Raw genomic sequence first — 17,291 nt, forward strand, 5'->3', positions numbered from 1 at the left:
GCTCGCTTCCTATTTTCCCGCCACTGCTCCACCAAAATGCACTCATCAAAGTCACAACACCGAGGAGGGTTACTTTTGATCACCCTACGACCCCTCTGCGTAACTCGGTTTAGAGATAGACAACCCTGCCACCCCATCTAGTTGGTAGGTATTCGAGTTGGAGTACAGCAAGCACTTCACGCCAACTTCGATAATCGTATTCATATGATGGTAAATTGAAAACTCAATTACGACAATCTGAAAACGGGCTCACCCTCCCTCCGAGTCTGTCCGTCATTTGCAGCGGACAGCAACAGCAAACGTTTACCCACTGTGAGAGGTGGTGCACAATGAAACATTTCCATGCATGGTCAGATAAAATGTGATGAAATTGTATACCACATTTGTAAAATTTATCGGTTTTAAATAAATTACATTGTATTTAAATTTAGCATGTATCGTACAAACTGTACCGGCTTAATTTTGTATAATTAGTTTACACACATAATTTTTATGACACAAACATTTTTTTACTTTTTTTTTTTTTTTTCAAAAAAGTAGATATTCTAGAAATAAAAATTTGTTAAAGTTTGTTTAGCAAAATTGTATTCAATATACTGAAGGTTAGGGTTTTTATTTTTTTTTAAACTTCGAAATTTTCTACAAAAATATTGATTATTCATATAAGATAGAACTATTACCCTACCTTACTCTACATGTACTTTCCTTTTTTAAAAATGTACATTATTTTGTTCAAAATGTTATTATTAAATTTTTGCATTGATTTGCATTATTGCAATTATGGTGCTCATCAGCAAAATCCCATTGTTCAAACGCTCGAATAGAGAGGGTGAACTTCACTGGCTGTCACGTCATTCCTTGGTTCCGAGATGGGTGGGGGTGTTTGAGTTGGTTTTATATGAACTGTGACTGACTATTATTAAGTGTGGTCTGAAGAGGATAATTTACCCTCTTCGCTGCGAGCTCTCTGCCCAGCACAAACGCTTGATCTCTGCGTTCGTATTCGTTTGGAAGCTGTGCTTTCTGCGATGCCGGCAGGGAGTAGAATAAACAAATCGTTATCATGAAAAGGGGAGGCGTGCTGCTGTAGCACTAGCTCGCTCGCTCTGATCGTTGCCGGCGTTTCTCGACGTCATCGTTCTATCGAAGGGTATAGCTAGGATTTCCGTTAAGGGGCGCAAGAGACTTCGAAAGTAAATTCACATATTTCAAGCAAATACCATAATTCTTGGTGCCATTCACATACTAAAATATTGCGTGAAGCAAAACATTGCACTATGGGCCAGAGACGTAAACTGACGGGAAAAAAAAATAGCTCGGTAACGAAGCACTTCCGGCTTTTGGTGTCTTGGACAAAGTTTTTTGTAACAACGAGGACCGTCTTCTGACATAAATGTATAGCTCAAAAATGGAAATATCTAGAAAACATCAAAATATACCTCTCTGTAATGTTGACATCCGTTTGTTATAGTATTGTTCAATGTTGCCTAAGAATTTGAGATTTTTGCGCTTTTGCAGGTATTAAGGTTGTGATAGAGTTTGTGTTTACTATTTTTACATCAGCAAGACATATTATCTGAAATGGTTCTTAAGGAAAATATCAGAATTGGTGGATAAACCGTTTATCGATAATGTGATCTTATTTTGCGAATAACTCGAAAACAGTGCTATATGGAATTTAGACGTCTTCGAGGGAATTGTTTGTTGTATTAAAATGAACAACTTTGTTGAAAACATCAAGTCTCTAGGATGTGACAGTAAAAAGTTAGATTGTGGCGCCACCAATGCAGACGATTTTCGAATTATCCGATTATGTCAGTAGACGGTCCTCGTTCTTACAAAAAACTTTGCCTAGACACTAAATGCCGGTCTTTACCGAGTTATTATTTTTGTCCCGCCAGATTACGTCCATGGCCCATAGTGAAGTGGTATCATTTGTTCTATAAAGCGGTTATAAATAACCCTACACAATATCTGATGGAAACAGCGTTAGAAGTTATTAAGTCAATTATTGCCAATAGTCAATTATTGTCAATAGTTGCCATGGCATAATAAAGACAGTACTTTTTACAGATTATAACTTTGAACGTAGCAAAGTGAACTAAGTCATTACATTTTGTTGTAAACGACCAAAAAATCTATACCTTAAGGGCAATACAAGAAGAGAATCTCTACTCATAGTTGTGCAACGTATTCAAAGTACTTGGCATTTGTTTGGTATGTAAATAAGTGAAGCTATTCATTTCTGAACATATACTTAGCAAATGAATACTGATGATAATTTTTGTTTAATTTAACCCTCTCTTTCCCATGATAGCTCCAGAGCTCCACTGCTTTCGACGAACTTGAGACAAATCGAATCAAGTGAATACTTTATACTAGTTATGAGAATATTATCCCATATTCTTCTGATCAATCCACGAGTCAACTAATTGTTTCAATAGTAAAACTATTGATGAACAATAAATTTTCTGTTGACAAACAACTAAAACAATGAGACAGATTTCTAAAAATCTTGTCTGCTTACAACAATGTTTGTTGAAGCACTTTTTTTTATATATATCCAGTATGAAGTTTTACAGGTAGAACTTCCACAGGTTCATTCTTCTACTGAAACTTTACCATTTGGTGGCTGACGCTTAATTTTTTTGTGGAACAGATCACATAGAAAAACATATTTGAGGGTGTGTGCAAGCGACAAAAATTTGCTTTTGATAAAAAAAAACTAGTATGAAGTTTTTTCAGCAATCTATTTTATCCTATACAAATTGTATGGGAGTCAATCTTTCTTATATTATGTTATTTTTGTTGTTGGACGGAAAAATCACCTAAAAATACCGTTGGAAAACTTAAAAACAGTAGATTTTTTCAATATACTTCACATAAAACCTTCAAGAATGTCATTTACATCCCGTTGCGTTTGGGCCCCTCATTTAAGTTAAAGTGATGAAGTTGTTGAGTGAGCATATTCCTGTCCTTATTACACACTTACTCAGCCACTAGATGTCAGATAACACTGTAATGTCTTTTGTAAGTGATAGATATATGCTTTCAGTGCAGTGGAATTGTTGCAATTCTGAGTACTGCAAAAGTTAAACATCGTTCTAAAGCTAATGAAATGCAATCCTTGAAGAATGGATCGATGAGTACATCCAAGAAATCTGACAAAAGTTTCACCTTCCAATTCTCTCAGAAAAGCCTTCTAGTATTGCTTTGAAAAAACGGTTTTTTGCAAAGATTCCTTCATAAACTACACAGCAATAAACCACAGATTACCATTGCAAGTAAATTTTCATAATTGTCTTGTAAAACTAGTTACCGTTTTGACTCATATTCCGAACACTTAAGACCAACAGTGACTTCAAATGCATCTGATAGGCATATATTAGCTGATATTTGTGAAAATTTCAATTTCTTCTTTAAGTCTAACTGTTAGCTGTTGGGTGTGTTGATAAAATTGTTTATTTTAGCTTATTTAGTATTGTTTTTACGTTAAAGTATGGAACACCATTTTGATTCAAATGCCGAACTGTGTTCATTCTGTCTCATATTCCGAACACCTTGATTCAAATTCCGAACAGCACGAATAAATCGTATTCAAATGAATAATTTCGCAAATAAATCCATCTGAACTACTTCTTCTGGTCTCAAACTAGAGAATCATCACTACTCCAGAGGTATAAAATAGATTGGAAGACGTTTAAATTGAATTGCAATTGACTGCCATTTCCTTGTAAGTTGATGACATATTTCAGCGAAACATTTCAGCCACATCGCCATACAAAAACCGAGTGTTCGGAATATGAGTCTGTTCGGAATTTGAGACAAAACGGTATAACTTAATATTCAACGATATATAATGTAAGCTACCTCATTGCATTCAGGAATGTTTGCAATCTTGAGTGATATTGAAACATTTCATATTCTTGCATCCAACATTCACCCATATTGCAAGCTTTCTTATATCTTGAAAGTGAAATTGCATACAAGAATGCTCTGTTAACACGATTCTATGCTGAATATTCTGGCAGAAATAATGCACTGTAAACCCTGCACTACACTTTAATGAGCAAAAAACTACCTCCTTTTTTGTTGTTTATGAAACGTCAAAATAGTGATAACAGTAATCCGGGGCATCATTGATCGGCGGGGTATTAATGATCGGAATGACTCATCTCGTAAAAAGTTCGTATCATCATTTATTGATGGAACATTTTCAAATCATCAATAGTGCTTCTCTTTCTCATATTCATAAGCTATTGAAAGTGAAGATTTTTGCGAAAATAGCGAATGACACTACTGAAGATTCGTGTCTCACATGAGTTCTGCAAACGACATGAACAAGGAAAATGCATTTCTCACTGAAAATGGCATCACCAAAAACAATTCCGTTGTCAAAACTTAGTCAATTAACGAATTACTGTTAAGAATGTAGAATACCCATAGCCAATTGCCTACCTTTAGGCATATTCCGTGGTTCTAGGTGTTTTTTACTTTGAAATAACTCAAAAACTAATTGACTTGTGAGCGATTGGCTTTCATACTCGGCTTCAGAGGCAATGATTTAAGTAATTAACGACATTTTGAATATTATCGAACGTTGTTTTATATAGGTGATCAATATTACCCAACATCAGCTAAACCAAAAACTCGCTTTTTTTACACATGCTTAAATTGTTCAAAAAACTAAATACGAGCTATGGGTGACAGTACTTGTTTTAAAAATATAAAATTGGCAACATTTGCATATAAAACAGTTTTGGGTAGTGGGTAAAATCTACTCGCCGATTGACGTTCTTCTTCTTCTTTCTGGCATTACGTCCGCACTGGGACAGAGCCTGCTCCTCAGCTTAGTGTTCTTATGAGCACTTCCACAGTTATTAACTGAGAGCTTACTGTGCCAATGACCATTTTTGCATGCGTACATCGTGTGGCAGTTACGAAGATACTCTATGCCCTGGGAAGTCGAGAAAATTTCCAACCCGAAAAGATCCTCGACCGGTGGGATTCGAACCCACGACCCTCAGCTTGGTCTTGCTGAATAGCTGCGCGTTTACCGCTACGGCTATCTGGGCCCCCGTACAAGTTCTTTACTCTTCAATAAGTGAGTTTTTTTTATCTGTTACTGAGCAGTTTGGTCTAACAGTGTGCACATTAATTGATTAGTCGATAAATTCTTTCAGATACTCCTCCAAGCATTTGCCCCGGAATAATTATAAGATTATTCCTTGTAACCATTCCTGATGTACCTATTTGCGGAATCTGATTAACGATGATTGTTTGATGAATTTCATTATGATTTTTCAAAAACATTTTTGAAGAAGTACTTGAAGGTAGTTTGGAATAAATCAATCACTGTATTGCTATGAAATGTTTAAAAAAGCCATGTAATTATTTCTAATGCATGAGAAAAAAAAAATCTAGAAAAGTCGTGTTAAAGAAGTCATTGCAACAAATTTTGAAATATTATTATGTTTCCAAAGGAAAATCAAAATATAATTCCAGCAAAAAAAAAATCCTTAGAAGAAACTTCTCGCTAAAATACTGGGTTATGTTCCGGAGGAAATTCTCCTGTTAGAATGTGTGGAGGATTTTATCGCAGAATGGAATTCTTGAACAAAATGTGTAATAATATGAACAAAACTATCAGAAAAACGTCTTGTGAAACCCCTGGAGTAACACCTGGAAGAATTCAAAATTGGATGGATGGGTACTTCCAATTATCAGATTTTGTAAAATTTCATGAAAAAATCCTGAGTGATAACTCAAAAGTACTGCATGTAAAACACTGAATGAACCAGAGGAATAGGACGGAGTTGGTGGTCTAAGGGCTACCGCTTCTGCTTCATAAGCAGAAGGTCATGGGTTCAATCCCAGGCCTCGTGTCTTTCCTCGTATACTTTATAATTGTATCTTTCACTTGCTTCTATCTTCCACTCTTAATCTGTCACACTTAAAGTATTGGTACATACACGGAGACGGGATTCAACTCAATTTTGGGTTGTTTCAACGCAAATCCGTAGTTGAGCCCGATTACTCAAGGTCCCCACTAAGTAGTATGCCTTTCATTCCATTAGAAAACTATACTCAATTTTGAATTGATTTAACGCAAAATTGAGTACTTTCAACTCAAACATATGAAAAGTTGCAATTACCCACATTTGGCTTAGTGGGCCAAAGTACCCCCATTAGGTAGATGCAGTTCTCTCCGTTTTTGGCAAACATTCGTGAGGAAGAAAGAGAATACCGAGAGATTTTTGGTTGATAGTATAATCGATATACCTAATATTCGGTAAAGTAAACTCAAAAAATATATAAAAAAAATCTCCGTGTAGCAATCGCTAGAACCAGAGACGGGCAAAACAACCTTCCCGCACGAACTGGCATTAATGCTCTATCGTGGGCACTTATCTTAGTTAGTCCCAAGCAATCATCTTATTGGTTAGTGAGATTTCTGGTCTAATCTTTGTTTTTTTTTATTATTCCTTCAATAGTCGTCCAAGGCATTGGTAGTAGATTAATTAAATGACTCTCTGAAATCTCCAAACGATCTGATAGCTTTATTTTGTGGACTTTGAATTATAGAAATTTTTGCAGTTATCTTAAACAGATTTTTTGAAAGTGTTTACAGAGGCTTCTGACAATACATATTTTGTTGAATCCCATGTTCCCTTCCTTCAAATAAGTTTCAAGAGAAGAAAGTTTTGGAGACATCTTAGGAAAAATCATTTATATAAAGCAGGTTAAAATATCGAAGGATTATCAGGACCAAGAGAGAAAGAATTACTATATTATAAAAAAGGGAGACATCATTAGAAAAAAAATCGGAATTTGCTTTGAGTAGTTCTTGAAAACTAAAACTCCTAAAATAGTTCATATAGGTATTTCGATTGAATTTTCTGAACAAGTTTGAAAGGAATCGTATGAAAACATGTATTGAAGCAAATGCAGAAGATTTCTTCTAAGTGCAGTAAGAGGAATTTTCAGAAGAATCAGTTCCATAACAGATATGCAAGTAACCAACATCGTTCCTAACAAAATTCAATCTTCAAATTGAAAACAAACTATTGTTAAATTGTATCATGCATTATGAAATCTAAGTTCTTTCATTTCGTATCGAGATCGAACATTGAAACACAATGTACTGATCCTTCGTAAAAATATTTTACGAAATGAGACAATGAAACCACTTAGTTGCAAAATGTATTGAAGAGTTTCATTGAGCAAAACATCAGTTACACAAAACGTTCAACTCTCCATAACTCGGTATTGAAGGGATCATCGAGGTATCGAAGGTAGTTATCAAGTTACCGAACAAAAAACTAGCGCAACTGCGATTCAAGGGACCATCAAGTTAGCAATAAAAAACAACTTTTACTATGATTTCTAACTCGAAATCAAGATACGGAATAACGAGTAAGGAAGAGTACTAAACAATTTTTATCCAGTGCGAATACCGTAAGTAAAATCCACATTAAGAATTGTGAAACGTGTATGTTCATGTATGTGTATGAAGTATGAATAATTCTAATGGTGAATGAAAATCACCGTTTTTATGTACGAAATATTGTTTCATGAAATGGAAATTAGAAAGATTAAGGAAAGTTGGTTTCAGTGTTCGAATACTCACTGGAGAAATTCGAAGTACTTACTGTGACAATTTCTGATAGAATCCCAATAAGAATTTTCCTAAAGGTATTCCTGAACATGAATCGTTTACAGAATTCCAAATAGATCTGCAACAAGATCCTTAGCAGAAATCAATCGAATTTCGTATTGTTTTTTGGCAGATTTATTATTAGATGCATTAAAAACAGTTGATAAGGCTCTGTAACTATTTCCCTGTAAAATCCTTGATAGAAATTTTATTTATTGGGGGACTCTAGGCAAGAAGTAACATTTATTGGTATGCTGAGAAGCAGGCTCTGTCCCAGTGAAGACGTAATATCATAAATGAACAAAAAATAATTGATTTCATAATTTGTTTCATCGGCCATGCCCTTTTTGTCCACCTCTAGCCACGCTCATGATCTCATTTCGGGCACTTTCGACGTTCTGTTCACTTCCCGTCGTTCGGTCTGTCGTCTGTTGGCAAATCGCAACCTACGGGGTTCTCTATCTAATGTGATTTTCCATGCGGATTTGTATTTTGTTGACGATGCTTCGCATTATAATTACTATCAATTTCGATTTAAATTATCTCTGGCCGGCCTATTCCAGATGACGGGAAATGAGTTTGATCAGCGTTGATTGCATTGCTGGGCGTTGCTCTGTTTCTGAATTCGTGTCGATTGATCACATTGGGACTCATTCGGCGCCGGCAGACCAAATATTGATTTTCCGATTATTGCCCAGAACGAGATTGCTGGCTGCATATATCAAAAGGTGAACCAGCCTTATTATTCATAGGAACAACGATCGTATGTTTCATGTTCGAAAAAGCGATTTCCCAGCAGGCCCACCCACCACACGGCATGGCACACGGTACCGCACAATCAAGTATGTAAATCCAAACAAACTATATTCACTTATGGAACGGAACACAATACCCTCATTTATCCTTTTCCCACCATATAAATAACCAAACATTTGCTCGTTACCTGCACCAGGACTTCGTCCTGAACCCTCGCGAAAAAAAAAACGCGCGCTTTTACCACATACGTCGAACTTTGCTTTTAGAGCAACACAGTTAGGGTGTCTCAGAAAACAATAAATGTTGCTCAACCCTAGAATAATCTTATTTCTAGAAGATTTTTAGAACATAGATATGTAGATGCTTATTCTAGCATTTTTGTTGAACATATAAATTTTCTAAAAAAAATCCTTTAGGAGCTCCGTCATATAGATATATGAGAATTGATCATTTTTGTCAACTGTTTTAGTTCACAAAACTTTTTTTTAAACTATAAAAATCTTATTTTGTTACATTTTGTGAAAAAATTTCCTGGGACACCCTAACCACTCTGTGTAACTGCTCATATGTGGGGATTTTGGCGTTTGCCCTTTTTTCGGCTAAACTCCCTCCCACTTTGAGGTTAGTTTCGACGTGAGCACCACCACTGCACGGAATCCTACACATATGTTTTAGACAAAGTAGGTATAAAAATCGATATCAGATTCGCGCACTCACCTGTACTCGAACCTCCGGTAGGTTCACTTTCATCGCCAGCTCCTCCCGCGAGTACACATCCGGATAGTGGGACTTCTCGAAGGCTCGCTCCAGCTCGTGCAGCTGATAGGTGGTAAAGGTGGTTCGGTTGCGGCGGTGTTTCTTCTTGGAGCAACCGTCGTCGCCACCTGGAAAGAGAAGGGAAGAGGTTAAGATTTATTGAACAAATAGTTTCAATCTTGAGTTTATAAAATTCAAGCTTATTGAATAGATATTAGGTGGAATGGTGGAATATTATTGCTGTTTTTAAAGCTCTACCTTTAGTAGAATAGTAAAGGATACAAAAATACAATTTGTTCATTAAAAATTGTTTTTTTTAATGCGAAAAATAACACTTAACTTTGACGAACAGTTTTTTCAGGAGTTGTTGGAAAAACTTTTTAGTTCTTCAACCAAAGCATTTTGTAAGTTTTTATATTTTCAAAACATTGTTGAATAATAGTTGAACGATTCACAGAAAACCGATTATGATTTCATCGATACATAAAAAAGTTATAGCATACGCAGGGTGTCCATTTTATAGAATGAAAACAGTCCTTAAGTTGCCTATGAACGTCAATAAAATGATCCATAGTGCTTTTCAAATTTTCTGCATCTACACCTAGTCTTGGACAGAACGAACAATTTGGTCCAGCAAAGCTTGGAATCTAGAATGATATCTATGTGTTTTAACTGATTAGTCACATTAATTTCAGGGCCAAAAATGTATCAAATGTCAAGTACCATTGCACTTTAATTGTTTCCGTAAAAACAATAATATATAATAACACATACATTGAGCTTTTCGGTAATCCAATCCGAATGGTTGTTAAATTACTTAACCCATTACGCGTGGTAATGATGGATAAATTATGGGTTAAATTATGAATGAATATTGAACTCGAATTGATTAAAAAGCAGTATCAATCCCCTCAATGGCATATATGCTATGCGAGAGACTCCAAAAAAAGTGGTGATTAGCACAAACACTCGTTTTCCGTGTCGCTGCTTGTTACAATTTTAAGTAGAGATGTCGGTTTTTAAGCATGTGATGGATTTTATTTATATCAAGCTGATATCACCATTGCTTATGCGAATCAAATAATTCAACGTATCTACACGGATAAATATCTGATTCTCAATTCATGATAAAGAGTCATGAAATCCATAAAATGGTTTGGATGACAGATCATGGTTTATGGAGTCATAATCATGATTCTTCATAAGCGTAACATCCAGAGTGACAACACTAAGTGGTGCGTTTTGCATTGCTACTTATTCCAATCGATCACACATAATCAGGGATGTAATTCTGAGAAAATCGCTGAGGGTATCTCTCACTTATTGCTCTCTGTAATAATCATGATGTGCAACCCATTATGAGAGTATGTTTAACGTCTTCTGCTATGATTGTATCGGGGAGATAACAGCTATGATGCTATGATTGCTATGATTGTATCGGGAGACAAGCTCTAATCCTGGGGGCACTATTTCTATAAGATGTTCTGGGATTGTTTATCATGCCAGAAAAGATGGTTGGTTTGACTTTATTAACGAGATTTTTAGCCCTGGGCTAGTTCATCTCGGGACCAACGGCTTTACTTCCCTTCCGAAGGAAGTCGTCACTATAACTTTTTATGTCATAAGTGACTATGTCGGGGATGGGATTGGATCCCAGGTCCTCGGCGTGAGAGGCGAGTGTTCTAACCACTACACCAGGTCCGTCCCCATCGAAGCTGCCAGAAAAGAAAAACACATAGGGTAAATGATGGCTTCGGCACCCTGAGGGTATTTTCGGCAGCACTCACTTATCGTCCTTGTTAAAATTTATGTACGGAACAAGAGTTACCTTCAATGCACTCATTATATTCTTTGAACTATAATCTTCCGTGTAAACCTCATCTTCCACAAAAATATCACATGACATGGGTTTTATCATTGAATGAAATAAATGCTTACCAAATTATAGTCATTTGAAAGCTGCCGAATAAAAGAACACAAGAACAGCTTAAGAAAAAATCACCACTTTGAAATGTCCAGTTCTCCGCTCCAATACCAATTTAGCACAAACGCTACGCACCGATTACTCATGCACTATTAAACTTTTGATTTGTCTATAAAGCACTCAAAAATACTGAATTGTTATGCTTCAAATCACAAATTAAAATTAATGCACTTTGCTTTCCTCGGCAATCATTTTTAGTTACCAGAATAGGTCGCCAGAAAACCATATTCAATTGAATTTAAATCATATTAGAAGAGAAATCTCAAAGTTTGAGCCAAAAATATTAAGATTATGCCTTCAGTGAAGTCACCATAACTTCGGTTATTTCTAACCAATTCTGAAACTTTAAGCATCATTATTTTCAAAATTAAATTTATGAAAACTTTGTAAAACATCAAATTTGTCTTAAATCGAAACAATTTTTGTTAAAAGTAGTTTGCTCGAATTTTTTCCACATTTTACTGAAAAATTCATATTTGTTTGACCATAACTTCATAAATACTCAACCGATTTCAAATATTTGTACATGTTTTTGAAGCATACTGTTCATACAACACATTTTTCCAAAAAATGGTTTTGGCTTAGTTTTGTTACAAAAACTACCCAAAAACATGATTTTTGAAAGAAAAATTTGAATCTCTTTGGGTTATTTAAGTTTTTTCGCCAAAAATTAAATATGTCCTATAAAACTTGTGTTTATAAAGCAGTTGAATAGTGAATATATTGTTTAACATGAGCAAAAATATTATTGTTTCAAAATTACTTAAAAATTGTTTTGATAAGTCCTTTTCAAATGTTTCAAATGTTTCAGCTTGAAAAATATTGTTTAACTGACAAAAATTAAAAAAAACTGGCGTTTTTCGTTAAAAAAAATCATGTTTTTGTGCAGTTTTCGTTGAATAACTTGGTCAAAACATTTTTTTAGTTAAATGTGGCGTATAAAAAATTAAAAAAAAAGTAAGTTACTAAACCATGCAAAAAGATTTGGAATCCGTTGAGTATTCACAGAGCCGTAGCGTGGCCTCATGGCGCCCTTGGCGAACCCTAACTTCAGCGCCCCTTAGGTGAAACTTATCAAAACATACAATTAAAATTTCAATTGTGAGCGATTTCTATAAGAATTTTTATGCAAATCATCAAAAGTTGAATATTTTTATTAGTTTAGAACACATTAAATTATTGATTTAACTTCTACAAGAAAATATGTACATTCTTTCGTTTTGTTCCAATTAAAATTATCTAAGAAATATTAAATGTTATCTGAAGGATGCTAAGAAAAATTCCGAAGAAATTTACAGTTCAATTGGCTAGAAACAAATATACAGAATTTAATTTTTTTATAATACAGATATTTTAGTCCAGATGTTCTCTAGGAGTGATGATAATGAATCTTCGAGCTGTTTAATGGAATACCTAAGAATAAAATAAAAATCGTATTTGGTACTGTATCATTTAATTCCACTAGAAGAAATAAATGGTACAGTACTGAATTCGGTTTTTCATATATTTATTCTCTAGAAGTTTTATTGCAAAATAAAAATGTAGAAATCATAAATTTTGACATCACTCAATAAAAAAATACGTGAAATATATCAAAAAGTTTTCAAATGTTTTCCAAGGAAATGCTATGGTATGAAAATGAAAGCTTTTTTAACAGAAAGATACCAGAAAATTAAAATATTAGCAAAAATTTCCAGAGGTTCTCTTCGGGATCCTTATAACCTTCACGGTGGAAGATTAGGTTTATCAAGCATCTATTAAAAGTAAGTTTACCATTTATATTTTTGAAGAAATATACTTAAAAAAACACTAATAAGCGGTTTCTTCACCACCGCTTAAGCCTTAAACCTAGTTTAACTATATGGGTAAACGTGGTTTACGGCTTAAGCGAAGGTGAAGAAATCGGCCCTAAATGAATAAGGAAAATCTCATTCAGGCAAACTTTTTGAAAGGTGATCAGATCTTAACAACAATGTTGAAGAGGTCTAAATAATTACAGTCATCCTTTCTATTACAACTTTGTTTGATAAACCAAACAAGTTTCAGTTAGTGTAGAACCAAAGAACGGTTATTAAAAATGCATTACTGACAAGCATGGGATAATTCACTCACTCATCCGAACGCTATCGATAAAAAATAGCAAAGTATCTGCTGCCACCGAAAGTTTAGTGACAGCCGAATGCTACTAGGGAGAGCTTAATCCCGACGAATCGCAAACGATTGAGATAACCCGAAAATCAAAAGACTCACAGAGCGGCAAGAGTATCAATCCGCTCTTAACTGGGAGACACATAGGAACGCGTTCACTATTCAATCACTGAATGCATTCAACTGAATGTACGGATTTCGCGTTCACTGAATCTTTCCGCCGGGTGTATCTTGGCTTATCAGCACTGAAACACGAGTGGCGCTACAGCGGAATCTGAATGTAAATAATTATTTACTACTGCAATCGGATGCCTTCGGCACACGGAGCCGGTAGTGAATCATTATGTTGCCGTTTTTGTCGCTCGGCAACCTCCTTGCTCTTGATTGCGTGTGGAAGTGAGCGAGGGGAACGTAACAATCGAGTGAGCCTGATTACTGATTCTTAAATTAAGTCTGCTTCAGATTCTTGATTTTGTGAGAATCTTGCCCAATTTTCTGTTGAAATTCTGCCCAGAGTTTCGTGGATTCCACTCAGGATAATGTTAGATTTTTGTACAGTATTCTATGGAAATTTCTTTTAGGGCCCAGGGATTCAGTGAGATTGTGTTCCACGAATTTAGACATGCTGTTGCAACCTACATCAAAGCTTAGTTGAATTTCAACTTAGCCTGTCAACTTTTTAAAGAATCGTGGGGGAACGTCTATAAATGACGTAGCATTTTTTTTTTGGCAGCCTTCCAAAAATTGTTTTATATTTTTTTTTATGTCTAATGATTCCTTTAAAAGTGTTACTAATAACAAGCCCTATTTTAACATGCATCTTAAAAAAAAACTAACGGATTCATACATTTTGGCGCCCCCTTTTGGCTGGCGCCCTTGGCGGGTGCCAACCTGGCCAACCGCACGCTACGGCACTGAGTATTCATTAAGTAATGGTCAAACAAAGATATTTTTGTAGTAAAATGAGGAAACATTTGGAGTAAACTACTTTTTATTGAAACTAGTTTTGATTTTACACAAATTTGATATGCTACAAAGTTTTCATAAATTTAATTTTAAAGATAATGATGCTGAAAGTTTCAAAACTGTTTAAAAATTACCGAAGTTATGGTGACTTCACTGAAGGCCATTTTTTATAACTTGAGAATTTACCTTCAAGACGTTTGCGCCCCCTCTAAATCTTAATATTTTTAGCTCAAACTTTGAGGTTTCTCTTCTAATATGATTTGAATTCAGAAGAGTATAAGAATTGTTGGTTTTGAGAGCTTTTGAAAAATAAACCGCACCCTAATAAACAGACAGGGGGCATGCAGGATTAGTGGCTACTAGGGCGATTCAAATTTAATAAAATGTTTGAAAATCCCATATGCTTCTTACCATGCTTACCATAAAAGTAGTGTTCTTTGAAATTTTCAGCTTTCTAGGTGGCCCAAAGGCAATGTAGGTTTATATGAAGAATACTATGGAGAAATTTGGAGAAATGTTCCAAAGATGCTAGTACTGTAATGTAAGTAGACACTTATCATCCCATATTGAAAACTCTTTCTTCAAACCTTATTGAAGGATGTTGCCGAAGAAACAAATCCCATTTGAGTTAATTTTGATTGGGATTTTTGTACATATTGGCTGGGCTATAATTCCATATTAAGCTATATAATAGCAAACAAACTTTTGCTATCCGTCGGATTGAATTTCTCTCTTCAGCAGATTTCTTTGTTATGGTTTGAAGAATGAGTTTTTACTGGGGATTATATATTTGTACTTATATTACATTAGTAGCTTGCTTGGAACATTTCTCAAAAATTTTTTCATAGTCATTTCCATATAAACCCACATTGTTTTTGGGCCACCTATTAATCACCACCTAGAAAGCTGAAAATTTCACAGAACACTATTTTTATGGTAAGCATGGTATAAAACATATGGGAGATGGGATTCTCAAATATTTTGAAATTTTGAACCGCCCTAGTAGTTACATTAGTTACATTCGTTCCGAAGTGGCCACATGAGTTGAAACTGAGTTTATTATTTGGTTATTGGCATGTTTTTTCAAATTCATGAAGATTCGCTGAGCGGTGAGAGTTTAATTTTTATTCTCATTCGCTCAGGCCTGTACGGGTAAAAAATGGTGCTCGTATTGTGAGTCATGATCAAAATTTGAGATAGTACTTTTTATGTCTATGCCATAAGCAATTATTTTAATTATTTTTGCCCGAAATTCATCAGTTCAAAACAATCACTCAGTTTATACAAATCTTTGAAGAAGACGAAATATGAGCTGAAACGTTGGAAATTTTAAAACGATTTTAGCTGCTTGAAGCCTGCAAGAGCCAATGAAACCCAGTAATTTCTTAAACGAGCCTTCTAGAAAATGCGATCGTTCTAGTTCCCTATAGAACATTTTCCTTTTAGCGTCAAATGCCAGGGAAAGGTTTGAACTAAGCTTACGTTTGGTGGGCGTTTCTGAGACACCCAGTTTTGAATACTCATTTCTCTGTGAAGACTTTTGTGAAGAATTATGTACAGACTTTCCTGGTGACTGTCGAGAAGATTTCTGTGAAGATTTAAATCAAGACTTGTGTGCAGATTATTACTAAGACTTCTGCGTTCTTTTCCGTGAAGATATCTAAGTAGAATGTTGTAGAAACCTGAGAGTAGACTTCTGAGAAGATTTTCAAGTAGGCTTCTGTTTAGATTTCTGTGTAGGCTTCAGTGGGGATTTATTAAGAATCCTTTGTGAATAACTGTGCGACTTCTGTGGAGATTTAGAATTTTGACCTATGTAGATACCTCATAAAGACTGCTGTGTTGAAGGAATCTTGAATGTAATGAAAAAAGTATAAAATTACTTTGCCAAAATCGCAAAGTAATTATATACTTGGGGTCCAAATAGCTGTAGCGGCAAACGCCCAGCTACATAGCAAAACCAAGGATCATAGGTTCAAATCTCACCCGGCGAAGAGTTGGAAATTTTCTCCACTTCCCAGGGCATAGAGTAACTTTGTACCTGATCCTTTTGGGTTAAAACTCTAGTCTTAGGCCGAATTAGATGAAAACAAAGATAGATTTCTTCCATAGCAAATCGATCAACCAAAAGACATTTTTACAAGGATCACGATTTCAAAGAGGATTCAGTTTAAGCCTTGCTAAATTCAACCGCCAGTTTAATGATGTGAGAAGTGAATTTCTGTGTCAATAATCATTGTAACATCACAAATTGAAAGCTGTTCTATTTAAAAGAAGGTTGGTTCCTTTTTTATAAAATATGCGCAACTTTAACGCTAAACATTGTTCATGAAAGCATAATTATGTACTAGAACGAACAGTCAATGTTTATGTGATAATCTTTCATAGGAATTAGAGCACTTGCTACTCCCAAAACCAACAAAAACGTATAGCTCTAAGAAATAGGCATTGCTCAAAAGAAGTAAAAATCTCTTATGCCTTTGATTGTAGATATAATTTCAAAAAAACGTTATTGCATAGAAACTAGAAAGAATAGCCTAAAGCAAAAGAAGGACTAAACCCAACTCCTGTTTAGTTTTGAAAGTTTCGGCCTTATAATCTATTTGGCCTAACATATTTCGGCCTAATGACCTGACACCCTTTGGTACACCACGAGGTCCAGTAGGATCGGTGAACCAATAAAATCGAAAAATAAAGCCAGCGGTATCATTTTTACACTACAATCGACTCTCCATTATCTCGATGGCTCTCCCTATGTCGATGATTTTTTCGGTCCCTTCATTCTGCATACATTTTCACTCTCCATATCTCGATATCTCCCTATCTCGATGTGATTTTCATTCCCGATTTTCTCTCCGTATGTCTATTATCAAAGGTTACTAGACTAAATTTTGAAGATTCAAAACAATTTGCGAAGTTGAAATGACGTATGTTTGTTTTTAATATTTCTGGTAACGGTGTGATTTTCAATCTAGTATTCATTCAAAATTTGCTCTAGGTCTCGATCTCTTCCTGCCTCGATGG

General features: G+C 35.1%; 1 protein-coding gene across 3 annotated transcripts in view; it reads right to left on the bottom strand.

Moving 5' to 3' along the window:
- Window positions 1-17,291, bottom strand: part of LOC5571831 (retinal homeobox protein Rx) — a 183,337-nt gene that overhangs the window by 107,257 nt on the left and 58,789 nt on the right. For all 3 annotated transcript variants that reach the window (XM_021841463.1, XM_021841462.1, XM_021841464.1), the window contains exon 4: window positions 9,131-9,297. In XM_021841463.1, coding sequence (XP_021697155.1) covers window positions 9,131-9,297 — 167 coding nt within the window. The remainder of the gene's footprint in view (window positions 1-9,130; window positions 9,298-17,291) is intronic.

Source organism: Aedes aegypti, chromosome 2 (genome assembly GCF_002204515.2).
Source record: "Aedes aegypti strain LVP_AGWG chromosome 2, AaegL5.0 Primary Assembly, whole genome shotgun sequence".
Classification (NCBI taxonomy): domain Eukaryota; kingdom Metazoa; phylum Arthropoda; class Insecta; order Diptera; family Culicidae; genus Aedes; species Aedes aegypti.